The 27,911-nt window shown below is 32.0% G+C and overlaps 2 protein-coding genes across 3 annotated transcripts; one reads left to right on the top strand and one right to left on the bottom strand.

Moving 5' to 3' along the window:
• Position 1: 1 nt before the first annotated feature.
• On the bottom strand, positions 2 to 5,316 carry LOC130827832 (uncharacterized). Its single transcript, XM_057693694.1, has 9 exons — positions 5,061 to 5,316; positions 4,894 to 4,956; positions 4,572 to 4,627; positions 3,420 to 3,513; positions 2,852 to 2,912; positions 2,484 to 2,562; positions 1,018 to 1,073; positions 629 to 692; positions 2 to 508 (listed from the first exon to the last, which is right to left on the bottom strand). Exons 1-9 carry the CDS (start codon positions 5,202 to 5,204, stop codon positions 448 to 450), a joined length of 678 nt encoding a protein of 225 aa, XP_057549677.1. The 5' UTR covers positions 5,205 to 5,316; the 3' UTR covers positions 2 to 447.
• Positions 5,317 to 6,257: 941 nt separating this feature from the next.
• Positions 6,258 to 15,558, top strand: LOC130827830 (uncharacterized). Of its 2 annotated transcripts, none has more exons than XM_057693692.1 (9): positions 6,258 to 7,056; positions 8,521 to 8,706; positions 10,894 to 10,986; positions 11,635 to 11,817; positions 11,894 to 11,996; positions 12,086 to 12,271; positions 12,640 to 13,745; positions 14,003 to 14,367; positions 14,834 to 15,526. In XM_057693692.1, exons 1-9 carry the CDS (start codon positions 6,835 to 6,837, stop codon positions 14,892 to 14,894), a joined length of 2,505 nt encoding a protein of 834 aa, XP_057549675.1. In that variant the 5' UTR covers positions 6,258 to 6,834; the 3' UTR covers positions 14,895 to 15,526. The 2 variants fall into 2 exon arrangements, with proteins under 2 accessions (XP_057549675.1, XP_057549676.1); XM_057693693.1 differs by having other exon boundaries at positions 6,323 to 7,056; positions 8,602 to 8,706; positions 14,834 to 15,558.
• The last annotated feature ends 12,353 nt before the right edge of the window (positions 15,559 to 27,911 follow it).

Genomic DNA, 27,911 nt, shown 5'->3' with positions numbered 1-27,911 from the left:
ATTTTGGAAGATACCACATATATTTTCATGAAAGATAAATATTACACATGGTCATAGCCCCAAAAAAACATTGGTAAAAGTAAAAGGGATTCTGCATTAGTGATTGTTGAAATTCTATTTGTTTGTGTCACAAATAAGGCTCTAACAGAGTAACAACATAACTACATAAGTACAAAACCCATCTTAAAAGTACAAATTTACAGCAAGTATCTTTGTGTTCTAAAATTACTAAGAGGCCAACATCTTAAACAATGCAGCACAACGGGGAAGGGACCGACTCGTAGACCTTCCGATGCATTTCAGATGCGTGACGTATCTCACCCGAGATTTACGTAAACAAAATCTTGCTGATGTTCATTGTGTATCATTGAAAACCGACCAATTCTTAAAGAAATCCATTCTACAGCACGCTGACGATTTACAAACACAGCGAAAAAGTTGCACGCACTATTCGACCTTCTCGACTCCACCAGGCAGATTATCTTCTGCAACAGTTTCTTTCACAAACCTGGAACAAAGAAATATATAATGGAACTCATAACTAAAGGACGTTTTGTGAGAGATTATTAAATTGTCGGACATTGAAAATCTTAGTGACAGCAAACAGAGATGCGGGACGATACTGTACCTTGCTATCTTATCTTTAGATGATTGCAAAATATAGATTGAAAGAACAAATGACAGCATGAGACCTGCTCACAAGCACAAGAAGGTCATATTATTTAATGGCTAGATATTCAATGCTATAGTTGGTTAAAGAAAATGTTTTTTGAGTACAACCTTTCCCATCGTTATCGTTATATCTTGTTTAAATTGTTAATGCGCAGAAGCGATTTTTATATAATGAGAGTCATATTCTCCTACCCCTCTTTTAGCTTCATTTCCTATTCTTTACTTCCATCTATCTCTCATTTTCCTTTTTTTTTTTATTTTTTTATTTTCAAATAACCAAACAAGGAAAATGAAACTTCCACTCCTGCAATGATCTATAAAGATGAATAACATGATAATTTTTACCTGAACCAAAAAGGACATAGAATCCCGAACTGACATCTATCTCGGAGCGTTCCTCCCTGTAATACATCACAAGACACATAAATTAATCACAAAAGGAAATTCAAGACAAACTAACCATCAAGACAAATTGATCATACTATCGAGAAAAGAGCTGAATTCTCAACATCAGACAAGAAAAGCAAAAAGTCAAACGGGCCCTGTTTAAAACAAAGTAGCTTCCGGGGATGGCATTCAATGTAGGTCTTTCGGAGTAATCAAGCAAAAGCAAACAATCCATGAAACTCTCGATAGAACTAATTGCACAGAAGTTTGGAGATTAATCTTCCAAATGCTTGTATATAGACTCTAGCCCTGGTTAATAGGCGGGTCAGAGGGGAGTGGGGCAGGTCGGATATGGGGCTAGAGAGCGAGTTAGCAGGGGCTAATCGTGGGTCATGAAGGTTGCGGGTCAAGTGTTTTTCATGTGGGTCATTGGGGGCCAACCATTCCAGACACTAAAATTGCAGGCAAGACCAAGCATAATACTAACAGTAAACAATAATAAAAAAGTTAGGCGAAATCTCCCTAGTGATAGGATGTCAAACACATACATTCTAACAAGATAGAATTTCACATGGAAGCCAATAAAACTCAAAATACTATGTTTGATAAAACACAATTTATGGAGGGTTGTGTGACCAACTTGTCTTGAATAAGAGGGGTTATATTGTCCCAAATATCCCTCCTATGACCCATTAATGGTATCAGTATGGAAAGTGTTTCAAGGGTAGGACTCAAAATAGATCCCAATACCCTCTTTTTTAAGGCTATAATTTATGATTTCAAGGGATTTTGAGAAATTCTAGGAGCAAAGTGACAAGGCAATATAAGAAGCCACATTGGATCACCAAAGGGCCTAGTCAGCAATAAATGGTTCCAAGAAGGCCACATAGAGATCTAGGAGAGATTTATACGTCCTAATAGACACAACTTAGGGAGGATTGCATAGCAAATTTGGCTCAAATAAAGGGTTTTATCAACCCAAATAACGCTCATATAGAAAGAGTTTAAGAGAATTACGAGTCGAGGCTCAAAACTGGTCAGAGTAAGACAATCATCCATACAAGTACAAAGTAAGACAAAACCACAACATGACATGGAGTTTGTAAGATGGTGTGTAATATGGTGTTTCACGACTAAGGAGCACACACAACACACTACGTGAAGAGACTCACCATATGCTCAGAGAAAGACTAAACTAACATGACTAGCATAACCATGAGTCCATGCTAATTTTTTTCATTGTGCAAATCATAGCACACAAATTTTAAATCTTAAACTATGAATTAAAGGATACCTTGATATCAAATATTCCCTATACTTTTGAGCCCTCAAAGCATAAGCATTGATCAAATAAGAGCAACTTTAGAAAAAAAATGAAAACTCGATGAAGATATTATTATGCTCAGTTCAACATGAATACTAACCACGTGTATCTGACAAGCACATGTTTTGGCCAATGAGCACCCCAGAATTGCTCACGTATGTTTGGATGAATTTCGACATCTGCATGAAAAAATTGCAAAACATTAGGACAAACCTCTAAAACCTTTTAAGTTCAAGTCTTACCCCCACCTAGCATGCAATTGTGATGAAGAAAGCTTTGACATGAACTATAATATTATATTATTTCAAGCAGCACTCATATAGGAGGGTAATGTCAATGCCCCAAATAGGAGGGTAAGGACCGTGAGCCGTAACGTTAAGTGAAATCTGCTAAAATACTTCCCTCCCTAGCAAAATAGCATTGTACGGAAAAAAAAAATGAATTACTTGATGGATAAAATTAACGTACAATGGTGAGGCATATCAACAACTTTAGCTGTTACACCGAGCAAATCACCTCCTGAATATCTCTGCCACAAATATAATTAGAAATAACAGGTCAAATATAGCTCCAACATATAAGATATTGGGTTAGAAGATTTAGATCTACATAATGTCAAGAAAAAAAAAGTAACACAAAGCATTAAAATGTCTCGACCCTATTCTGAGAAAAAACACTGCATCAAGTGTATGAACAAGGGATTGTGGCTTTAGTATCAAGTCATCAACGCGTCACGCAAACAGAGCAACAACGCTAGGCCTAATTCAACATTAAACTGACTAATGGGTCCAATGGAAACCAATCTTCCCTTCATTTCTTCTTTTTATTTTCAATGACAACCAAGCCTTGTGTTTAAGCAATCAAGAGCTCACAAAAAACAGCATTTCTACAAGTACAAGAAATGGCTGCAAACGTCTCCCCCTCCAAACTCCTAATACACTCCCACCTCCCCAAACAGCAAGGAGAAGCAAAAAGATAATGACATTAAAGTTTATAATGGAGGTTTTGCATGCTATTTTTCCCTAAAAAAACATACCAAGTGCATGTCAATCATTGGAACCTCAGAACTCTTTCGATTGACGATGTAAAGCCATGGTAATAGGAACTTTTCTCTCCCAACTTGGAATGTTCTATTGACAAAAAAAAAAGAATTAAAAATTGGCATAAACTTCAAGTTAGAACAACAATAAGCAAGTATCCACAGTGATACACAATAGATTATATTCATATTACTATAAAATCACAAAAAGAAGACATAAAAATACGATGATTGAATCTTTCAAGGACACCATGTATCATAAGGTTATTAAAGCACATAGCAAAAAAATAGATCAAAGTTTTTCAATTAGAACAAAATGTTACATGTCAAAGGAAATTTCATTTGAAGGATCATAACAATCCAATCTTTCACTCATCTCATAATAATCCCATCTTTTGTTGGTGTATTTCTAGAACGATTAATGATTTGTCAATCTAAAAGCAAGGTAACAACTATGCCAAATATGTCAAAATCTTAATCCTAACAACATGGGTTGGACTATATGTGACAATAAATGAACGTCAAAATTGTCGTAAACAAAAATTGTGCTTTACTCGCCCTATCTAATATTAAACTACAACAACAACAATATCAAAGCCTTAATCTCAAGAGATTGAGCATTCAATATAGTGTCTCAAAGGGATCCACAATAGGGGAACGCTAAGCTTCATTGACATTAGGATTTATACAATTAGATATCAACAAGATAGAGATTGATCTGATATCCTTACCCTTAGAAGCTAGAAGTTAGAAGTTAGTCATAATCAAAGGCCCAAATCTCCCCTTAGCCCCCTAAACCTTTACAACCCAACAAGTAGAAAAAGGAAGGCAATCAAAAATTATAAATCCATCATCTCCTTTCAAAGTTCTCTAACTTTTCAAACAAATGAATCCTTTTGCAAAATCAAAACCCAATTCACTACTTTAGCTACACTCCACTCCAAACCTTATCAACCAACCATTTATCAACCCCAATTATGCCTAAAACCCACTCTTTTCTTGATTGCACTTCAGGAACAAAAATTCAACCAGCAAGCATCAAACTTTCAACTAGATTGCACAAAAAATAGAATACCCAAATGATAAAACACCAAATTGCAAGCTTTGAACAAAAATCAGACATTCAAAATGCAAAAAAAAAAAACATACATTTTATAAGGATCAGCACCAGTATACCCAGTTGGTTTTGGTATAGGAATCAAAACCTGTTCAACAATCAAATTAGTACTCATAAATCGTCATCACTAATAATAATTATTAAATCCAAACAATGTTAGGATCGGCTAAAATCAACCAATAGATCACTTTTAGCCATGAATTCAGCTCCTCTATTCATTTCCATTTTCAATCATTTTAAATCTAAATTCTTCACACCCCTTCCCCTCCTTCCCTAATCCCTTTAATTCATCTTCAATCTTCTTCATCCTCGTCAATTAATTATCCAATAATTGAAAAAAACACATAAAAATACCTCACGATTAACAGCAAACATAGGGCAATGACGGCCAACCATATCATGCCAAACAGTACGACTCTGAAATCAAAATACAATCAAATCAGAAAAAAAGACAGATAATTTATGGAAAAAATTATGTAAACAGTAATTTAGAGAAGGAAAAAGAGATAGAAAGAACATACAGAATGGTATTGACCCATCCTACTAAGAGGGACGATGTCGCCTGGTCTATATGCGCAAGAAATGGAAGCCGTTGTTGACAGTAAAAAGAGCATGGATAATACAGTAAACTTCGCCATTGATTCAAAGTTTTTTCTCATTCTCATTTTTTGTGATGCAACAGCGAATAATTTTCCAAAGTCTATGTTTGGGGGTTATTGGGAATGGCAGTAGGAGATGAAGAAAATATGTGGAAATTTTTGACAACCTATTTTTCAAAAAAGATATTTAGTGAATCTTGTTTGATCGGTGATAACGTGTATTTTATTAATATTAATTTTTTATAATTTTTAATTATGTATAATCAGGAATATTAATGATTGAAGTTGTATATTAATAAATGCAAAAGTTACATATATAACTAAATTTTAACGATATCTTTTTATTGTAATCTCGTATAAGTACGTAAAGATAATTGTTTAGTGAAAAACACTGTTATGGATGAGATATGCAAGTTCGAATCAATGATAGAGCGTTCTTAAATAAATAAATATTTAATGAGATTCACCTATTTAGAGTTATGTCCTCTTTAGTGTGCTATTTGTTTCGTTTCATCATATTTAAGAGTTTTTAACTCTAATTGCTTGCCCAAGCAAGTATAGTGATTTGAGTGTGCAATTGCCCACCAAAAGCTCCATATCTTGTCCATACTTAACATCTTCGACACATCTCGTTTCGACACAATCTAATCTTTATAAAACTCAGTCCATTGAACTATGGTCTCAAGCCAGAATTCACAATATCATTCTTTTCGTTATCATTTGTTGCACTCAAATAAAAAGCTAAAATTGTTAAAAATATAATGAATTTATTATAAAATTATAGACAATTTCAACGACAAGCAATTGATATACTATCATATTTTATGAAGATATTTGAATAGGGTATAACGACCCTTGACAAAAAAATTTTCCACAAGTCAATAACTCGATCTAACACAAGCCCGTTTATTGTGTTACGTGTGTCAAGCATATATATATACATATTTTTTTATACAACACATTCAATTATTTATTTATTTATTTATTTTTTTGAGATAACATAAACAAATTTCTTGAAAGTTTTTATTTCAACATGTTTTATTTTAACACAAAGCTTGCTAGCCTAGCCCATGGCATGACAGAGCACAGCCCATTGCCGCCAGTGGGAAGAAACAAGCAGACAAATGTGAAATGCCCTTCAACTACAATTGGATTCATCTGTTATTAAAATACAAACAAGAAACAACAATAAAATAAAATACTTTTTTTTTTAAGAAAAACACAAACAGAAAAATCTACAGGGTGTGAAAATTTGACAAAGAGTAACACAAAGACAAGGACCCATAGCAGAAAATAAAACAAAAAAACCCCAAAAAAAAGTTTGCAGAGAGAGAAAAAATCGAGTGAGAAGGGGAGAATCGAGACAGATTGCTGATATTTGATTGCTGATGATGAGTTTGAATACCGAATCTTCAATTTAATGATAAAAAAAAAAAGAGGGGTAAAAAAAATTCCATTTTTCCAGATTCCAAGTTCCTGCTTTTTCGAAAAAAAATCAAGATTCGATTTGTTTACAATAATTTGTGTTTTTTTCAATCAAACCCATGTCCAAGAATCTGATTTTTAGCTTGCCCATTTGAGGAAATTGATCAAAAATTTGGGAAAAATTTTGTGGGTTGATGAACCTTTGTGGGTTTGTTTGTGTTTTAATTTTGGGGGTTTAGTTTGAGTTGTAAAGTTTGTAGGGGGTGATTGAATGGGTGATTTTAGGGAACAAAACGGTGTCGTTTTGGAAGAATCACCATCATCATGTTCTTCTTGTTCTATCTCCTCTTTTAGCCCGGAAGTGTGGGCCCAGGCTGAGCAGGCAACCCATGAAATTATCAAGCAGGTTCAACCTACCGTTGTTTCTGAGGAGAGGAGAGGAGATGTTATTGATTATGTTAAGAGACTTCTTAAAGGGTATCTTGGTTGTGAGGTTAGGACGGTTCTATGATTTTACTTACATTTTGTTTTTCTGCATTTTTTCTGCTTAATTTAGTAGTGTTTGGTTATGGTATAGTTGTTTATTTTCAGTTATATGTGTCCCTTATTTCGATGGGACAATGATTTATAGTTCTTTTTTTATTTTGGATTATAATGAACTACTATTTCAAAATGGCTCATATTTGTGTGAAGTGAAGTTACGGACGATGTTTGCTATCGGAAAGAACCTTTTTGTTATCACTAACAAGGTAAAGTTGTGTACATGCAACCCTCCAAACGCCACCCTATGTGTGAGCCACTTGATGGAATTGGAGGTAATATGATGATGTTGTTGTTGCTGTTGGTTTCGGTTATACATGAGTACAGTAAAATGGGTTATCAAACCATGTATAGTTCTTTTATGTATAAGTAGTTGATGATGTATGTAATTGATTGTTATCAGGAAATATCCTATTTGTCACTGCAAGGTAAGGTTGCATATGTATGAACTTCTGACCTTCCTTGGTGGGTGCCATTTGTGTGGTGTTGAGGCGATGTTATGTGATCACTAACGTTTGATTATTGTAAACTAATTAGTATTTGTTTGTTTATGTGAAGTTGCAATGATGTTTGATACTAAGGGTTAATTGGAAACAACCTCTTTATCACTAACAAGGGTATGATTGTGTAGCCCCCAAACCCCACTCTACGTGGGAGCCTCTTAATGGCATTAGAGTAATGAAATGAAATGTAATTAGTATTTGTTTATTCTGCTGTCATTTATATATATTGTTGTTTAATCGTTCATTTTGTTTGGTGTTTGAGAGCGGTGGAGAAGCTTTGGTGATGCTTATGAGAAATTAGCTTGTTCAAGTGTGTCTTTGTTGCAAACAATGATCGTTCTTCTACAAGGTTATGGTTGATCTAGTGATTTATTAGGACAATTTGTGAATGCATGTTTGACGTGTTAATAAGTTTATGGTTACATGCTGAAGGGATCTTATGAGTGAACCTGGATCAAACCATACAATTGAAAAGGTGATGGTTTGTAGTTAGGTCAATCACAGTGATTGTTAATTAATTGCATGATTTTAAAGTTAGTTTTGGAGAAAACTATTGATGAAACTTATTAACTTTTGCCTAAGGGAGGGGGAAACTCAATATCTAAGAAGTACAATTAGAAAGGTTGGAACTATAGTAGAGGTTCAACTTAATTCTTAGAATAGCCACACCCAAAAAAGAAAAAGGAAAGAAAAGAAAGAGAAAAAGAAAAAGGAAGTGAAATATAGCGTTAGTGAAGTATTCTAGAAATCTTAGAGCGGAATTTATGCATGGTACTTAGCTTACTAAGGGCATACTTTGCAATTTGTTTTGCTCAAAGAATGTTTTAGTGTCGATTGGGAATTATTGCTAAATTTGAAATTAATGTAATGAATGTAGTTTCGAAAGGTGACATTTTAGTTTCTGACCGTGTCAGATTTTCCCTTTTGGATCCGTACCATTGAAGACTTATCTTCCTGATGGAGACATTGATCTTACTGCATTTTGTGGTTTTGAGGTCGAGGAAGCATTTGCAAATGATGTATTTGCTGTTCTGGAGGCAGAAGATCATAACCCTGCTGCTGAATTTGTTGTAAAGGATGTGCAATATATACGTGCTGAGGTTCAGCTTCTAACATAATTCTTTTTTAATACTTTCTCTTGGTTCTCTGAATGCTTTTTAAGAAAATTATGTCCTCTGGTATGCATTGAGTTAACCTCTGTCCGGTGTTTTCTATTTACAAGGATGGAGTGAGAATGTTTTTATGGTAATTAGTAGTATAATCTGCTCAACAAATTGCATATAGATTCAATAGCGTTCTTACTTTCCATATTGAGTTATTGGCTAGTCCCTTACGTTATGTCATAGCCATATATGCTGCCTTTTAAGATCCTGACGCCGATATTGCAGAAGTTTTAAGGTTTGATGATTATCGTTTTTTGTTCCTTCCTGTATTTTTATGTCTATGATTCATTTCCTATTCTTGATTTGATCCGGAATTTACTTTAATTATGTTTGATCGAACATAAAAGAAAAATGGAGAAAAATCGTGAGTGCTTGGTAAATGGCTTTTGCCTTTTTGATTGGTCAAAAAGCCAAAAAAACGTGTTTGGTAAATGACTTTTCAGCCAAAATGAAAAAGCTAACTTGATTGATTTTTTTCATTGGCTTGTTGGCTCTAACCAACCAATAACCAATGCATAATTTTACCAAACATCGTCTTAAACAACTTGATTATCTACCTAGCTAGCCAACAAAAAGCCAACACTTTCAACTAGTCAAACAAGCCAACTAAATGTTATTTGACAAACAGGAGAGCTAGCCTATTAGGTGGGGGAGCCCAAATGCCGATAAACCCCACACCAATTGCATTCACAACAGATGTGGGACAAGTCCCATACCTTGCAATGGGCCATAACAATCGACCCCCCATAAGTCCAACGTCCTCGTTGGGTCACGGTTGCATTGGGTCACGGTTACATTGGGTCACGGCTGGCTTTTCTAGGCCACCCACTCCGCAAGCCACCCACTTTGCAGGTCACCTACTCCGAGTCCAGCTGTGATACCATTGTTATAGGACGAACGGGAGAGCTCACCCAATAGACTAGCCTATTAGGTGAAATAGCCCATTTGCCTGTAAACCATTTAGGGGAAACCTACATGCTGTTTCCACATTCCGACATGACTTCAAGGCCAAGACATTGATACTCCTATACCTTTTGCAACCATTTTGGACAGACGAGTTATTAAGCATCAAAACTCTCCCTTAATACATTATCTTGTCCAATGGCAACCCTTGACAAAGACACAACTACATGGGAAAATGCCATAGATTTTGAGAAGCGCTTTCCACACTTTGATTTCATTAACTACTAATGACTTAAGGACAAGTCAATTCTCAAGGGGGATGGATTGTAATGGGAGGTCTTAGTTGTAGTCCCTTACTCAGCACGTGTCATTCTTTCTTGAGTTAGTTAGTTAAGGTTGTTATTGTATTATTTGGTTTTGGCGGGAGCATTAGTTGTAACTAACTATAAGTCCTTGCCTTGCATTGTATTAGATTCATGAATAATAGTTTAATCTTGATTTCTCCCTCTCTTCCTTATCTCCCTCTCTTGTTCTGTCCTGCCCTCTGCTTCCCTTCCCTATTTCTTCCCCATTGCTGTTAAACAACACAGTGGCTCAGTCCCATAATCCCACTGACACACACACCTACTGTTGCACTAAAAAAATTAATAGCCAACAACCATTTGCCAAACACCTTATGATATTTAATTTGTTGTTTCTTCTATAGATGGATATGCCTCTTTACACACAAGATTTTAGGTCAATTTACATGTTTTGGTTGTTGTCACCACACCTCACGATCCCTAGAGAGTACATGTTATCTTAACCATAAATGGATTTTGCGTTAATGATAAGATCAAAGACATATTTTAGCTGTAGGTGCAACATTTCTTTTCTCTATTTTTGGTTTTTGGTTAAACGGATTTGTTGATGGGACGAAAAGGTGCATATTCTATTGTCTAAATAATTTTATGGATGAAGATAAGGGAAACAAACTACTTTAGTTGTAGTGGTATCTGCTTTTGAAAGGATTTATGATGCGATTTTCTCTGAAAGGGTCTTGAGTGAACTTTGAAGTTTACGGTAGGCAACTTTCAAATACAACGACATTCCATTATCCTAATGCCATTAAGTGGCTTCCTCAACATCAATTTCTAACTCTGTTGTACTGCTAGCTTCTGATCCCCATCGCAGACTTGCTATTTATTTTTGTCTTTAATAGCTTCTATTGCTTGATTGCAGGTTAAACTAGTAAAATGCCTGGTGCAGAATATCGTTGTAGACATTTCGTTTAATCAGATAGGAGGATTGTGCGCTCTTTGTTTTCTTGAAGAGGTCTGCTTTCCAGCTTTGAAATTATAATATGCCATAACTTTACATATGTTGAGTTTAATATATAATCTTATCCTCAGTTGAACTTTCGATACCTTTTGGTTTGTCTAGAATTACAAACCAGTGACTACGACTCGCCTAGTTATGTAATTTGTTTTATTGAAATCATTTTTGATTAACTATGCATATCAATTTGTATACAGCAAGTCTGGGACTGTCTCACTGTGAGACAGGCCCCTACAAGCAGCCCAAATCATATATATTAAGCAAACAAAATTTAAAACTATCTTTAAACCGTTTTTTTTTAATTTTTTAAATAAATTAGAATTGGGTAAGTCCATACTCCATATTAAGCCGTCTTAATAAAGAATTTGTCATTTGTATAGGTCCTCAAAAGATTTGGTGAAGCATCTTTCTTGTCCTTTTGTGCCTCATTTCTCTGTGTGTTTTTTTTCCTTAACTTAGGTGATGCAAGTAAAAGATTTTCTCTACTTTAGAAAATGGTGATTTGTTGATATCCAATGTTAATCGTATGGTGCTCTAATGCATATAGGACAGTATCGCCTTTTTGGGTATGATATTTCATGCCATGGTTTGGCCTTGTGATTTTCCGGGACTTGATTTAGATCATCTTCATGGTTTTTCTTGCAGGTTGATCGTTTAATTGGCAAAGATCATCTTTTTAAGCGAAGCATTATTTTAATCAAGGCCTGGTGTTATTATGAGAGTCGTATACTGGGTGCACATCACAGTTTGATATCGACATATGCCTTAGAGACGCTGGTGTTGTATATTTTCCATCTCTTCCATTCATCTTTAGGTGGTCCTTTGGAAGTAAGTCAATCATGGATCGAAAGTGGTTTTAGGGCATGTTTTTGGGGTGCACACTAATGTACTCTGAATGTTCTAGGTTCTTCATAAGTTTCTCGAATACTTCAGCAAATTTGATTGGGATAATTTTTGTGTGAGCTTAAATGGTCCGGTTCATTTATCCTCATTACCCGAATTTGTGGGTAAGAACTCACAGCTGTGTTCTGTTACTTACAAAACATGTTGGGTTATTATTATTATGCTTATTCTTGTAGTATGTCGGCTTTTGCAGTTGAGAGACCCGAAAGCTGTGATGGTGATTTATTGCTGAGTGATGATTTTATGCGGGAATGTGTGAGCAAATTCTCTGTTCCTTCTCGAGGGAATGAGACAAATTACCGGACATTTTTACGGAAGCATCTTAATATAGTTGATCCACTAAAAGAAAATAACAACCTTGGTCGTAGTGTTAACAAAGGTAAAGGCTTTCGCTCTGTTAGTTCAGTTCTTTTACTTATCCGGTTGAACAGTGTTCAGCCTATGTTACTTGGTGTTGATGTTGGATACTGGTACATGTCCAAGTCAGATACATCTAAATATTCAATTTTACGCCTAAAATAAATTGTCTAAGTGCCATATCAACGTCCGAGCCTCAAGGGTCGGACATGGGTACGTGAAGCAAAATGAAGAATCCGAGTAACATAACGTTTAGCCAACTCTGAGAAGCTTGGCTATAAACAATTGTAGAATTTGTGAATCACATTAACAATCATGCAAATGTATCTGTAGATTTATCTCTTTCCACGAATTTTGATGATTCGACACAATTTGCTCATTTATGTACAGGAAACTTCTTCCGCATAAGGAGTGCTTTCTCATATGGAGCTCGAAAACTCGGTCAAATACTGTTGCAGCCTCAAGAAAATATAGCTGAAGAAGTTTGTAACTTTTTTACAAACACACTGGCTAGACATGGAAAAGGGCAGAGACCTGATGTTCAGGACCTTCTGCCAACACCTGGGTGCAGCGGGTTTGTTCCCGAGATTTTCATTTCTGGACCCGAACCTAGTTTAGTTGATAATGGACACGAAGAAGCATCTGTTGACTTCAGAGAACCAACCGTTTTGGATGGAACTGAAGTTGAAAATCATAGAGAAGTAAACAGATCACATCCTTCTAGAAATTCACCTGCAGCAAATGACGAATTCCCTGCTTCTCCTACCTGTCTTTCTGGGAATGCAATCGACCACGCAACGTACGGGGTACAGGATCTTAGACTTGGAGATCATAGACATAATCCTTCCCCATATTTGGAAGAGGATAGAATATCTCAATTTCCTAATTTAGATCATGATCCTAATATAAATCTTTCACGATGCTTAGAGAACGGGAAGATGGAAAATGGAGATTTAGATCATGGGGAACCCACAGATTCTACGCATTCGACTATCAGAAGAATATGTCGGCCTCACACATGTCATGATGGAAGCAATTTGGCATCCGAGGAGCAAGAAAATGATCGTTTATGCAACCACTCGGACTCAAACTCTTGTTATTCGTCCAAGAGTGTTGATTCACACTACTTTCAAGACTCGCATTCTAGTGGGCATTCCTCTAAGCCTGCGGGAAGCTATAAACCAGTGATTCTCCTCCATGATCTCTCTGGGAATGTTAATTGCAATCTTAATAGTTTACGTTATGGCAGGTTGTGGTATGATCATGGGTTGCAAATGACTATCCCGCCCATGCATGTTACCTTGTCTCCATTGTTCCGACCAAAGAATCCATGGGATACAATCCGGCAGTCGATGCAATTCAGGCAGGATGTTATCCCTCAAATGAATCTCCCAAGACCCACCTTTTTCCCCTTGAATCCTCCTGTTTTACATGGTGCTTTTAGTGTGGATGAAATCCCCAAGACCCGAGGGACAGGAACGTACTTTCCCATCACGGTAAAACACATTTTCGCTGCATTATTGTTAATTTACTTTGATTTGCTCTATGTAGGTCATAACACAAATCGTTATCAGTATTGATGTGCTTACAAATAACTCTTATTACGACAATTTCTTGGTTCGATCCCTATAAGACCCTCGCGATATGCACTTCGAAGCATTTTACGGTTAAACATTTGTCAACACTTAATAAATGTCATTTCCTACATGTTTTGCTTGCTTTGTTGGGTTGACTTCGGTTCATCGTTTTGCAGAATCATCAGTCGTACAGGGATAGGTCCTACATGACAAAAGGAAGATCACAGGGACAGTTGAAATCTCCTCGTACCAATGGCCGAGGTCCAATACCTTTTGATAGAAACCCACAAGTACGTTCTCCTGGCCGTCATGGTGTTGGGAGGCCCAAGTCTTCGGATTCGCACGAAAATTCCCCAATGGGGAAAGTCTACAAAGAAGTTAACGGTTTTTCTCATAACACTGAGAAGGCCGTTGAATTTGCAACTTTGCACCCTCCGATAGAAGATGTCTTTCGGGAGAAAGAAAGTTGCCAGCTGCTAGATTCTGTTTCCTCTCCTGGGGGCCAAAATGGGGAGTCGGTGTTTGTTGCAAATGACGACAGGTACTTCAATCTTTACCATAGTGCAAAAATGCCGTAATAGTTGCAATCGTGGCAATGACACACTGATGTGGTGGTGGGAGTGATGCGATTATTGACATACCATAACGTCAAATATCGGCCAAAAACATGAGATATCTCTCATAATGGCCAAAACATGGTTTTTTACACCATTATAACATGGGAATTATCCGTTTGTTATTTTTTGCAACCTTTAAGACATGGCTGATTCTATGCGGAGGCCTTATTTTTGTGCCATAGTCAAGTTGAGTCGGGGGACTCTTTATCCGCATCTTCCTTTATGGGTATGGGTTGCCGTCTTCCTTCCCTCCCCAGACCCTGCTCATAATCTCTATGAGCGGGATACACTGGGTATGATGATGATAATGAATCAAGTTAAGTTAATTTCAATTTAAGAGTTTTCTGACCCGAAATTTGCTGATGCATCTCTTTGTGTTGGAATATTTAGGCTCTCGATGAAGTCTTTTCGCCTTAAAGACGATGAAGACTTTCCGCCTTTGTCTGTTTGAAAGAGACATAGCAAAAAGCTTGATCACATAGCAGAATACCAAGTAGAAGTTAAGGCAGGAGTTTTAGAGGCAATTTTGTACATTATTTCTCGGTCGTATTGCGTTATGTTCATCGTAGAGCTTCATAGCCTACATTCGAGAAGTTATATTACTGAATAGGAACTTAGTTGAAATTCTAACGTCGTTTTTGGTAATCCTTATTGCATTTGTAGATAAATTTTGAAATGCAAATCTTGTAGATTTTTAGAGCAACTTTATATATGAAGAAGGAGTGTTTTTTCGAATCTGAAAATTACTGTTAAATGAGTGTGCATCTTGCTCAACAACAGGTGCATATTAGGTTATATAGGGTCGTCATTATCATCATACTAGTGAGTTCTGCTCTAGCCAGGGTCTGGGCCGGCTAAGTAAGAAGACAAATTAATATTCTCATCATTAGGAGGTGGCAAATTTAGATTCTCAGATCGTGTTTTCTCCAATTTCTTCCCATTTTTTGAGTTCAGACGTGAAGTTACATTCTAATCGAATAGACTATAATTGTTGAGACACTTTTTATATCTCGAAAATATTAAATAACAACAATAATTGTATATTCATTTTCTTTTATACGCGATTTTTAACATTTTAATAAGTGATATTTTATTTAGAAATGTTACTCAAAAAGCTTTCAATCAAATTCCTAACAATTTAGAGGATCACGAAATGAGCTCTGCATAGACGATGGTTGAATTTTTGTTGTTAGACTTTTATTTCAAAATTCAAAACATTTATTGCTTTCATCTCATAAATAAAACCAAGACAAAAGATATTGTTAAATTGGTTATTGGACTTATATAGGACAAGACTTACGTACAGAGGATAATCTACTGCATATAAACTTAATAAAGTGTGATCTTAAAAGCTAAAATCAATCAATTGATAATATGAAGAGTAGTCCATCAAACTTATATGTTAGTCAATTTTTCTCATAATTTTCAATTTAAGATTACAAGTGTGTTAGACGACTTATTTTTTCAAACATATGTATCTTTTATTTAAGAAAGATAAATCTTCTATATATAGTAGTTGTCTTTTATTATTATTATTATTATTATTATTATTATTATTATTATTATAGAGTGAGATTTGATTTCAGAATCTTATTTAACAGTACTTATTCTAGCCTTAATTTTACTAAGAGCGAAATATACTAGGTAGGATGATGATACCTTATTATATATATATATATACACATTATAGCATATAATCAATAAAACATTTAAAATCATGCACCAATAAAAAGATTATTGATCCTTCTCAACTAATTTTTTTTCAAAATAGTTATGATTATTATAATGTTTTTCTTTTTATTATCACTTTGTTGTGGACTTGATGGAAGATTAACTCCTGATCACCAAGCCCTTACTACTACTATTGAGAGGTATTGATCTTTGTCTTGCTTCTATTTTTTTTTTGACATCATGTTTGTGTAAATATATATAGAACTAATTCTATGGTATGTTGAATGTGTATTATTTTTATTATGGAAAAAGTATGTGTCCATGAACGGCATACATACTTGAATAATATTAATGACATTTTATACTTTATTTGATGCCTTATTAATCATAAAAAAATTCATTTCATTTGTATCAAAGATTATGATAAGGTAAAAATGAAAATTGCAATAGTTTTAGTAGAGATATGAATGTTGAATGACACATCAAGATAGATTAGATTACTTTGGGTTTTGAGAAAGGTTAGGGATTACACTCAATTTAAGATGTGTGAAAGTTAATAGCAATTGTTTGGATATGTACAACGAATCGGAAAATTATTGACATATGTACCTGCAAAAATAGTGAAAAACGTCGCGGTTGATGGATATAGAGAAGTTATGGTGAAATGAACGGGTTTTATTTCTCTGAAGATTAGATTAGTAATAAAATCGATTAAGACTCTGAATTCGTATCCTTGACAATGAATAGTTATATTATTTATTACTTGCATTGTCTTGTGTATGGCGCATTTTAGGTTTTTGGTTTCATTTAAAAATCATTCTCGAGTCAATAGGTACCTCAACCTTTTAATATCTCCTTTGATAAGAGTATGATCCATCGCTTTTCATCACCTTTTAGATTTTGAAAATTTGATCTTGTCGGTATTAAGTATTACTTTTTAGAAAAAATTATAAATTCAATTTTTACATAAGTATTACTTTTTAGAAAAAATTATAAATTCTATTTTCACATATTCCTTCCCTTCATCAACCTAACTTATAATATAATATAATAAATGTATTAAGTATTAACTAATATAAAATAATTGATGTAATTACCTTGTACAGGTGAGTCGACCAAGCGATGAGAAATCGTCACTAAGGAGAAAAAAGTAGGAGCATCAAAAAACTAGTTCATTCAAACAGTTCTTATACTAGTGTTGTCCCAGCTGATATGTGGAAAATTTGAAAAACACAAGTGAAAAAATTAAAAAAAATAACAAAATAAATTAAGAATCAAACTTATTCCAAAAGTAAGCGAGAAATACCCAAACCTAAGGTTTGGGGTTGTTCGCAGTTAGTAACTGCGAACAGGCCAAAAAAGACAAAATAGTTGTTCGCACTTACTAACTGCGAACAGCTATTTGACCTAAAAAAAAAAAATCAAAATAGTTGTTCGCATTTACTAACTGCGAACAGCTATTTGAACTAAAAAAAAAAATTTTTTTTTTTTTTTCTGTTCGCAGTTAGTAAGTGCGAACATCTATTTTGTCTGTTTTGACCTGTTCGCAGTTACTAACTGCGAACAGCCCCAAACCTCATGTTTGAAAATTTCACGCTTACTTTTGGAATAAGTTTGATTTTTAGTTTATCTAATTATTTTTTTTTAGCCTACAGATTTCAATTGTTCCTGATATGTGTGTAAGAATACTTTTCAATTACTATATTAATCTTAACTTATTTAATTATTCAATCTGTTCCTAAGAGATCGACTTATTTTTCTTTTTAGTTTATTTTTTTTTACCTTATTATAATTTTCTTTAAATTCTGTAATTATCGTCTCCACATTTCAACTTAATTATTTTCTTTAATATCATCTAGATAATTCAAATCGTTCCACCATTTCTTAATCTTTGTGCAATATGATAATTTTATGAGGACGGAGAGACTACTAGAAATATTAAATTAAACATAAATTTTTAAATGAGACGGTTTTATAGTGAGACTATTTCTATTGGACTGACTCATGTACATTTAGTCTATTAAAGTGATCACTTGTTATTTTAAAGTAATTAGTTAGAAAAATAATATAATTCTATGAATTCGTCTCATGGTGAGTCGGTCTTATTGCAGGACGAGTTGTAATTTATATAATAAGATTGTATGTAATGTGTAATGCATATGAAAATTGCAGTCTGCTATAATTAGAACAAGCCAGATCGGAATAAGAAGTTTGTAGGAATAGAAGGTGAATCAACTGTGTACAAACCTAGTGTCATTGGCGATAGTCAATGGTCTAAAGCGAGAATGAAACTTCTAAATGGACCTGATATCATTGAAGTTGGATGGATGGTAAGCTCTTTTCCAAAATGTTTGCATTATTTTATTATTTTATAAAAATAAAATATATAAATGTGATTGTTTTTATAAAATTTGATTAAGTCAGAATTTAGTCTATTATTTAAAGAATATATAACATATTATGAGATTTTAACAAAAATTTAAAATATCTTCCTTGAATTTGGTCTAAAATTACAAAAAACTACAGTAAAATAACTCGTGTGTTTTCGTATTTATGCTTTATTGCTTCCATTATATAATCTTTGCTAAAGAAGAATGTAATAATTAATGAATATTTAATTATCAGGTAAATCCTTCGGTATTTAGGAATAATGAAGCTCACTTATACGTACAGTTCACAGTAAGTAAACATTATTTAATTTGTGATATCTCATATGTTTATCAATTAATTTACTAATTAATTAATTAATATTTAATATTTATTTAATTAAAAATGCTAAGAAAGTGGATGGTGGATTAAAAAGGCAGGATCAAATGGATGCATTAACACAGAATGTACAGGTTTTGTTCATGTTGCTAAAGAAATTATTCTGTAATTGGCATCCAATCCTATAGTTGGAATTTCCGCATTAACAAGGTACATTTAATTACATATGTTTTTTATTGTCTTATTGCTCTTACTTTTTAATTAGTAACTCTCTCTGTTACTCTTAAAATGCACTAGTTATATATTTTCTTCGTTTTTTAATTTGCACTCAAGAACACTTTCACACGTCTCAATGCACTAATTCAATCATAGTATTAGTAAAAAAATCTGAATAGCACAACTGATTTAGGCCTTGCCTCACAAATCGTAGCTCACAACACATAGTTGATGTTATTTTAAACAATTATACAGAACAAATGAGTTCATTAAAAAATAAATAATAATTAAGTTTATTTTCAGCAGAACAAGTAAAAAATAGTTTATTTTAACAATTTTTCATATATTAAATTCATTAACCTAGATAGAATCAATTAATTGTCAATTTGACGCAATTTTCATCTTTATATCATTCTACTAATATTTTCGATTGTTTTTGACCGACTCTTGAGAGCAAGACGACGGAAACTGGTGGGTATCCATGGGTGAACAAAATGACAAAATAGGATATTGGCCAAAAGCCCTATTCACTGGACTAACTGAAGTGGCTAATCAAGCTGAATGGGGAGGAGAAGTTGGAGTATACCAAGAAAAATGGTCTAACTTACCAGGCATGGGAAGTGGGCTAAAGGTAGGCTATGACATACGATACTCGGCTATGTGTATGCATCTTAAAGCAGTTGACACAAATCATGGTAATATTGATCCGGAAGGCACTGAGGAGTTTGTGAATTGTGATCATTTATACACACTTATAGATTTTGGTGATAGAGGACCCAAATTTGGACGTATAATTTCTTATGGTGGACCCATTGATTATAAATACTCTTTATTTGGTTTGTATTTGTGTTGAGATAATGCAAGATAGCCTAATTTAATAATAACTATGTATTTATGATATAATGATGTTATCAAAAAAATAAATATTGTTGATTTGTATATATAAACTAATTACAAGTTTTTAGAATGTTATTTGACTTGGGTTTTTGTAAAAAGTTAGGAATAAATTTTAGAATTATTTGTAAATTGTTGGCTTAAAGTTTAGGTCATTTGTGAATTACATTTTTAATTTTTTTTGCAAATAAATTATAGTCACCAAAATATCGATGTCTATAATGTTCATGTCAAATCAGAAAAATTCTGATCGTTTTAGTGGTCGGCACGCATTTTAGGTTAAGTGGTTGGGATCTTGTGATTTGATCTAGATACTTTAGATATTGATACTTTGGTATTGTAATTCACAAAAACAAAAAAAAAATTTAAAACTGTAATTTGCAAAAGGTCAAAATTTTAAGATTATAATTCATAAAATATTCTAAATCTTATACACAACCGAAAAATTGATTTGGATTTTGGGAGTTATTGATGCTATTTTTTTATATCTCCATTTTTTAATATTCCTTAAATCAAATTAGAATAGCAAAATTGTTAATAATTAATAAACTTTCTCATTTAAAATAAAATCATTTATAGTTCATTTTCAAATATAACCCCTTACTATTTTTAACCTTCGTCAAACATTCTTTGTAAGTCAAATAATTAAAAACAAAAAAAAATTATTTTCAGCAATTGTACTTATTATAAATGACTTTTCTACAAAATGAATAGTGAGCTAATTTTAGTGGATCAAACAAAAATTAGTTTCCTATTGACAATTTTACAAATAAAATAAACATTGGCCTTAAAATAAATTATGCTCAATTCTCAATCTCTTTTCTTGTGAGGTGGAGATTAGTGTTAGAGTATATAACATATCTTGGGGCTTCAACCATCAGTTTAAGTTTTTGGTTGAGTTGATTTTTTGATATGGTATTAAAAACCAACGTGACAAGAGGTTACGATTTCGAATCTCAACCACCCCTCGTTTAAAGTGGATCATTCAGCGCATATGCGCATCCACACTTATAGTCCAAAGGGATCTCATGTGAGGGGACATGTTAGAGTATATAACATATTCTGGAGCCTCAATCATAAGCTTAAACTTTAATTAAGTTGTTCCTCCACAATTAATTAAGTTGTTCCTCCACAATTAGAACAACCATTTTCCAAAGAGTTCCATGAAAGACAATATTCCAATCTGCTAAGTTAGACTTTATGTTCGGCTTTTCAATTATGTCTAGGGTGGTTGTTTAACCTTTCTCTAGAAAAATATAAAACATAGGTTAGGTGAAAGATTTTATGTGTAAGCAAGTGGATATAAAATCTTTACATTGGAATTTTCCAAATATGGTCATAACTTGCTAAGAATTTAACCAAATAAAGAAATCATGCACAAAGACTTCATTTGATCCATAATTTTACACTTTGTGTGTTAGATGACTTTTAATTTTGAGGTTTGGCCGTCTTATAGCGTGTAAATAGTGAGAATTGAGTCTCTATTAGCAATGTGAAAGGAAATTCCTATATGCACAAGGTAAATTTATGGTCATATTATACTGAATAGAATTTGAATAAGTTTCAATAAAGTGAACATCTCTTACGTATTCAATCTATTTCAAGTCTAATACATTAAGATAAAGATTATTAAGTTTAGATTACGGTTAATAAGTTTATATAAATAAAAATAAATTCATTAGTAAAGGTCTTATATGACATATTTCCATGAGAATTACATGTTTCTTATAAACTCAATTAATCATAATATATGATGTAAAGTTTTAACTAATGGTACGTGATGATAGCTTGAAAGATGAGTTTGATTAGACGAGAAAATTATAGCATATGGCTAATGATTAGTTGGTAAATTGTCTAAATTAAATGATTAAGTGGAAAATGGCATCATTATTTAAGTGATTATGTTAAAACATGTCCAAATTAAATGATTGATATTTGAAATGAAAATCACATCCTTATTGTTGCAAATATAAGCCGCAGATTCAGAATTGTAATTATAGGATTAAAATTAACTATAAGATTCGAAATTAATTATAATTAGAAATAAAAGGAGAGAATATGACATATTAAACATATTTTAGGATTAAAATTAATTCCATGCCCTTTAATGGGTCCGACAATGGTTATAATTAATTAATCCTAGCCAGCGTCGTCAGCTCAACTACCATGTCTTTTAATCTAAGTCTTGGTCACCTCTAATTACATAATTTGACATGAAATCATGAATTGATGTGAATATTATTATTATGGGTTAATTGATTGTTTAGTGATTTGTAGTTTTATAGGAAACTATTAAACATTTTGGAGTATTTTTGAAATGATCAAAAACAATATAATTGCTGTTGATAATATGTTGAATAATGTCATTATTGTTGTTGTTGATTATAGACTTATAGTACTCATGATAATAAAAAGTATAACGTCAAAAAAATTGTTTCAAGGACTTTGTATGGATTAAAGTAATACTCCTATCTTGCATGCAAAGGGGGACCTGCTATTTTTATTAGGGGATTATTGAAATTGTAAAAATTATATGGCAAAATCATTCGAGTCATTGATCCGGCTGATTTCGGTAAGGTATTTCAAGTCGATTTAAAATCCGATTTTATGTCCAAATTAATTTTTACATAATTATAAATTCATTTTTAAGTCGAATCAAATCAAATTTACTTACAAAATTAAAATATCAAATCGTCGAGTCTGTTTAAACATACTATTTAGTAATTAGTGATCCATCCATGGTAATCAATAGCCTAAACATAGCATTGGAGGTTTTCAAATGTCTCATAAAGGAAAAACTTTTGTAGTTAAATGAATAAATGTGTTAATCCTTTTTTTTTTTCCTATAATGCATAGAAAACTTAGCATCTAGACTCTAATAATATGGTTAAAATGTCACCATTAGGTGGCCCCCTTAATCTATTGACAAGATAAATGAAGATTTGTTTCATAATTATTCATTATAAATTCAAATGATAAGTGGCTTTAAATTAACAAACAAAATCACATCAAGTAAAACCCTGGAAACTTAAGTACCTTTCAAATATTATTTAAGATTGTACTCTCGTATAAGCATACTATACTCCCTTCATCCGTTGATATGTGTCATTTAATTTGGCACATATGTCATTGTAATTATTTAAGTTTTAATATATTTAATTTAAAATATTAAATATTATATAAAAATTGATATTAATAATTTTTATATGCATAAGATATATAAAACAGATCTAACTTAATAATATATTAGTTTTGACTTTTATATTAGAAATAAAATACAAATTATTAGCAAAAAAATTGTGTTCATATAGCCAAACTCACATAATTTGAATTAAAATTTTTACATTATTAGAAGTATATTGTATTGATAGTTGTGTTATTATTTTCTCTAAGTTTATAATATATTGACTTGGGCTTTTAATACTTTGTACTCCTAAAAATTAAATAAAAAAAATACGCTTTTAGTTTCTTAGACTTTTATCCGATTCAAACAATAAGCTCTTATATTACATTTATTTTAAAATACTTGCAATTAATAGTGACTTATTTAATTAGTAATAAAATGTCATTATGATTGAAAGATACAAGGAAATAGAAAAAGTATAAAAGGTCTAAAAAGATAAATTTAAAGTGATAAAACAATATAAAAAAAGTGATAACTATATGAAATTCATGTCAAATCATTGACTTAGGTTTTTATTTCTTGCAAAATGCAATCCTAAAAAATATGTTTATCTTAAAATTATCTTAAAAAATTTGTATCCTTGATGGAAAGATATTGAAAATAAATGTGAAGAGCGAAAAAATAAATATAAAAAATATTCTCTTATTTTTTGAGTTTTGTCCACAAAAGAAAGGTGATAACCATCACCGTATTAAATTCAGGTCAAAAAAGGCTGATGCCAACCGTGTGCAAAACTTGTTCTATTCCCTCTGTCGTCGTGGGATCCTTCAAGATTTTCTTGTCTACTTCACCATATGGTTGTGAATTTGTAATTAATTGTAAAAGTATTAGTGTATTAATTATCAGTTTAAATTTTTATTTAAATTGACTTTTAAAAGGTATTAAAAGTCATGGTTTAGAGTTTAAATTTTATTTATTTTTTTTTCTAAATGCAATCATTAACACTGTGTAAAGGAGAGTTGTGACACATTGTCGTTTTTACCCTAAAGGAATTTCAGGTAAGAGAACATAATAAAATATATAACATATATTAGAGTTTTAACCATCAATTTATATTTTTACCTTTTTCAAAAAACAAATTACTAAAAATCATCAAAATAAAACAATTATTTTAAAGAAGACTATTTTGAACTTCAATATGTCAAAGAGCCAACTAATTAAACAAGCATTTTAAAAGCTTGAGGTAATGATTGTAGACCGAATATACGTTGTGCTTTATTACGAAGCCGTAATTTTTATGTCACATTGAATTCTAATAATATATTAAAAAAATCAACTAAATCTAAAATTTGAGCCAATAATTGTTGAAGCCTTGATATTTATTAATAAATCTATACATATTATCTAAATTTTCTCTCCTTTATCAATGAGTAAGTTATGCTTAGATGTTCCTAAAAACATGCATATGGCGGTAAGATACACACACTATAGTAGTAAATTATATTTTCGCACGTGTTAGTTGGCCTTTTATTAGTAAAATAACCTTTGTTGATTACATTAAAAAATATACGTAGTGTGAAAAAAGAAATTTAGCACGAATTAGGTTACAAACGCACATGTGCATTCGTGCTTAATTCATTATATTATTATTCCAATTTTGTAAGTTTCCTTTAGTAGTCCTAGTTAAATTATTAGTCTCATTTACTTTTTGTACAGTTTTCAAAGCAAATTTTAAACCTTAATATTTCTAAATATATATAATAATAAATTATTAAAAATACATAATAAAAATATACATTTAGACGAATCTAACGAGATCTCACATGGATATATTTTATCGTCTAAATATGTGTCAAAAAACAATAATCAAATTTCTCTCTACTTAAAGTGGAATATTCCAATTAAAAAGAACATTAGAAACGAAGAGAGTAATAAAGTACTCCTATAAGCTGATTAAGAGATAAAACCAATTTTATTTGTTTTTATTTTAATTATTTTTTACTTCGAATTAGTCAATATTAAATTATACTACTATCATAGAGATATAATGTTGCTAATACCGTAATACGGTATCACACTTATTTTTGCACAAAATTTTAAAAATGTAACTTTATCGATATAAATTGAAGTTAATAAAGGGAACTTAAATAACTATAAATTTTAAATAGCTTTTTAAATAAAGAAATGAAACTTTTTTTCTGAAATTACTCAAAATATAAATAACACTTATTTTAAACGGAAAGAATAATATTCAAAAGAAGTGTCAAAGTGACTTTATTAAATTACAAATACGAAGATTGTTTCTCACTTGTCAAACTAAATGTCATTATCCAAGTTAGTTTTACATCTCTATAAATTTAAAATGATGTCACATAAAAACTGCAATATAATAAATATAGCAAATTAAAAGTGACAAAAAAAAAAAGAAAGTAAACATTGCATATACAGTATACACATAGAAATAGTAATGGGCTATTTAGGGACTAATCAATACAACCTAGAAGTAGTATCAAACATAGCTAGATTAGATGAGCCTAAAAAACGAATTTTATCTTAATTAAAAAATAACTATTATTATTATAAACAATTAAAAAATTTAGTTAGGTTCAATACTTAACTATTTTCTTCTCTCGAGATATCCTGTAAGCAAAAAGAAAAAAGATGGCTACTTGCTAGACGAGCCAAACACGTATAGAGTAGACTATAGGATCGTTTAAATGGCAAATTTAAGAGTATATGAGTCAAAACTCAAAGCTCAAGGACAATTCTAGGAGTTAGGGTGGTTTTTTTAACTACCCAAAACAAAATAATATAGTTTGGTCAAAACAATTATACATTTTAATTATGGTAACTTTTTTATAAAAAAAAATATATCCTATTGAACTTTTATGAGCAAATTATGAGTGAGCTTTAGAATATGATAAAATTTTTAAGTCCAATTGTAAATAATTCGAAATATATATACTTATAATAATAATAGTAACAAATTACACCAAAATTATTCTTAATTTCTTCCTTTTTAAAAATACAATGATATTACAAAATTTCATAACAAAGAAAAGAAAAGCAATTAGGTGGGATATAGTGAATATTTATTGATGATTTTGTTTGATCATGACTATAATAATAATGATTTTTTCAACTAAAATGTGCTACAAAGAATAATTAGCAATGATCTTGACTTTTGCATGTACCCTTAACACCTACATTTTTTTAAATTTTAATTGTTTATAATTGTTAATAAAGGGTAATTAATAAAATTTGTCATTGAACAGAAAAATGTCTATTTACTACTAAAAAGCTCCAAAAAATATTGACTGAAAAATAAATGAATTAGCATAATATTATTAATGTTTATGATGAGTTATGACAACATGTAAAAAGGACAGAACGATCAAAAGCTATTACGAGGGACCGAATAAATGGCAAAATTAGTAATTGCTATAGAGCATCTATACTCTATAGCATCCATATCTTAAATTTGTTCACAAACAAAACAATAAAGGTGACTCTTTTAATGATAAAAAGTACTCAATTAATTGGTTTAATAGTTGATCACTTTTTGAGAGATAAATTCATTTCTCACTATCCTATAAAATTTATTTCCCCGATTTTCACTTACTTTTATATACCGATTTTCTAGTCTATTTCTTAATAAAAAATATCTTTCGAAAGAATATAAACATTTACAATACTTTTAATATTTACAATCATATATTATACTAAAAAACTTGGAAAATTCCAAGTGTCATAATTAAAAAGAGTTTTGTCAAATAGAACTCAATTATTCGCTATCAGAAAATGATATGACATTCAATCTTGAGCAATCTATTTACCATTAAAGTGTTTTTAAATAGCATTTATTTATAGTTAAATTGAGTAAGTTAGATATACAGCATAATATACCATTTATTTATAGTATTATGCCTTGAGGAACATAAGAAACTTCTAGACCTAGGAAGTAATGCAATCTTCCTAAGTCTTTGATACTAAAAACCTCATGTAGATGATGCTTGAGCTGAATAATAACTGCGTTGTCATTATCTGTGAGTATAATATCATCAACATAGACAGCTACCACAGTTAGAGAAGAGTCCTTGTTTTTGAGAAACAAAGAATAATCATTCTTGGATTGCTTGAAACCTTGGAGAAGTAACTCATTGTGTAGTTTTGCAAACCATTGTCTTGAAGCTTGTTTCAACCCATATAGTGATTTTTGTAGCCTACAAACTTTATTATGAGGATTAGAAACACCTGTTGGAAGTTTCAAATAGACTTCCTCATGAAGTTCCCCTTGTAAAAAGGCATTGTTGACATCAAGTTGATAGAGTTGCCAACCTTTTGTAACAGCAACAGCAAGGAGGCTTCTAATAGTGGATAGTTTAACTACAGGAGAGAAAGTCTCATCATAGTCCACCCCATGTGTTTGTGTATAACCCCTTGCAACTAACCTTGCTTTGAACCGTTCGATAGTAACATATGCTTTTAGTTTGATTTTATAAACCCATTTGCATCCTATGGGCTTTTTACCAGGTGGGAGATCTACTAATAACCAAGTATTGTTTGCTTTTAGGGCTGTAAGTTCATCATCCATAGCCTGTATCCATCTCTTATCTTGTAAGGCTTGTTTATATATTGTAGGTTCAATTAGACTAGAGGTAGCATAAACAATAGATTTGCTGTTTTCAGGTATGTTATCCAAGGTAACTAAATTGCACCAATGTTGATTAGTATGGTCAGAAATCATATTGGAGCAAACATAATCATTTAAGTAAGAAGGAGGATAAGAGACTCTTGTGGAGGTTCTGATTGGAATAGGGACAGAACAGTCTGCAAGTTGCTGTTCATTTTGTGAGG

Source organism: Amaranthus tricolor, chromosome 11 (genome assembly GCF_026212465.1).
Source record: "Amaranthus tricolor cultivar Red isolate AtriRed21 chromosome 11, ASM2621246v1, whole genome shotgun sequence".
NCBI lineage: Eukaryota > Viridiplantae > Streptophyta > Magnoliopsida > Caryophyllales > Amaranthaceae > Amaranthus > Amaranthus tricolor.
Note: the sequence above shows the minus strand (reverse complement) of the source record. Positions and strands in the feature narration are given on the sequence as shown.

What these genes read in the sequence shown, in the direction of transcription:
- LOC130827830 (XM_057693692.1), top strand. Translation starts at nt 6,835, where the DNA reads ATGGGTGATTTTAGGGAACAAAACGGTGTCGTTTTGGAAGAATCACCA. An exon ending in CTCTTTGTTTTCTTGAAGAG is followed by an intron (nt 10,987 to 11,634) that starts GTCTGCTTTCCA and finishes TTTTTCTTGCAG; the next exon opens with GTTGATCGTTTAATTGGCAA. An exon ending in CTTTAGGTGGTCCTTTGGAA is followed by an intron (nt 11,818 to 11,893) that starts GTAAGTCAATCA and finishes TGAATGTTCTAG; the next exon opens with GTTCTTCATAAGTTTCTCGA.
- LOC130827832 (XM_057693694.1), bottom strand. Translation starts at nt 5,204, where the DNA reads ATGAGAATGAGAAAAAACTTTGAATCAATGGCGAAGTTTACTGTATTA. An exon ending in GGATGGGTCAATACCATTCT is followed by an intron (nt 4,957 to 5,060) that starts GTATGTTCTTTC and finishes TTTTGATTTCAG; the next exon opens with AGTCGTACTGTTTGGCATGA. An exon ending in TCTAAAGATAAGATAGCAAG is followed by an intron (nt 509 to 628) that starts GTACAGTATCGT and finishes TCTTTGTTCCAG; the next exon opens with GTTTGTGAAAGAAACTGTTG.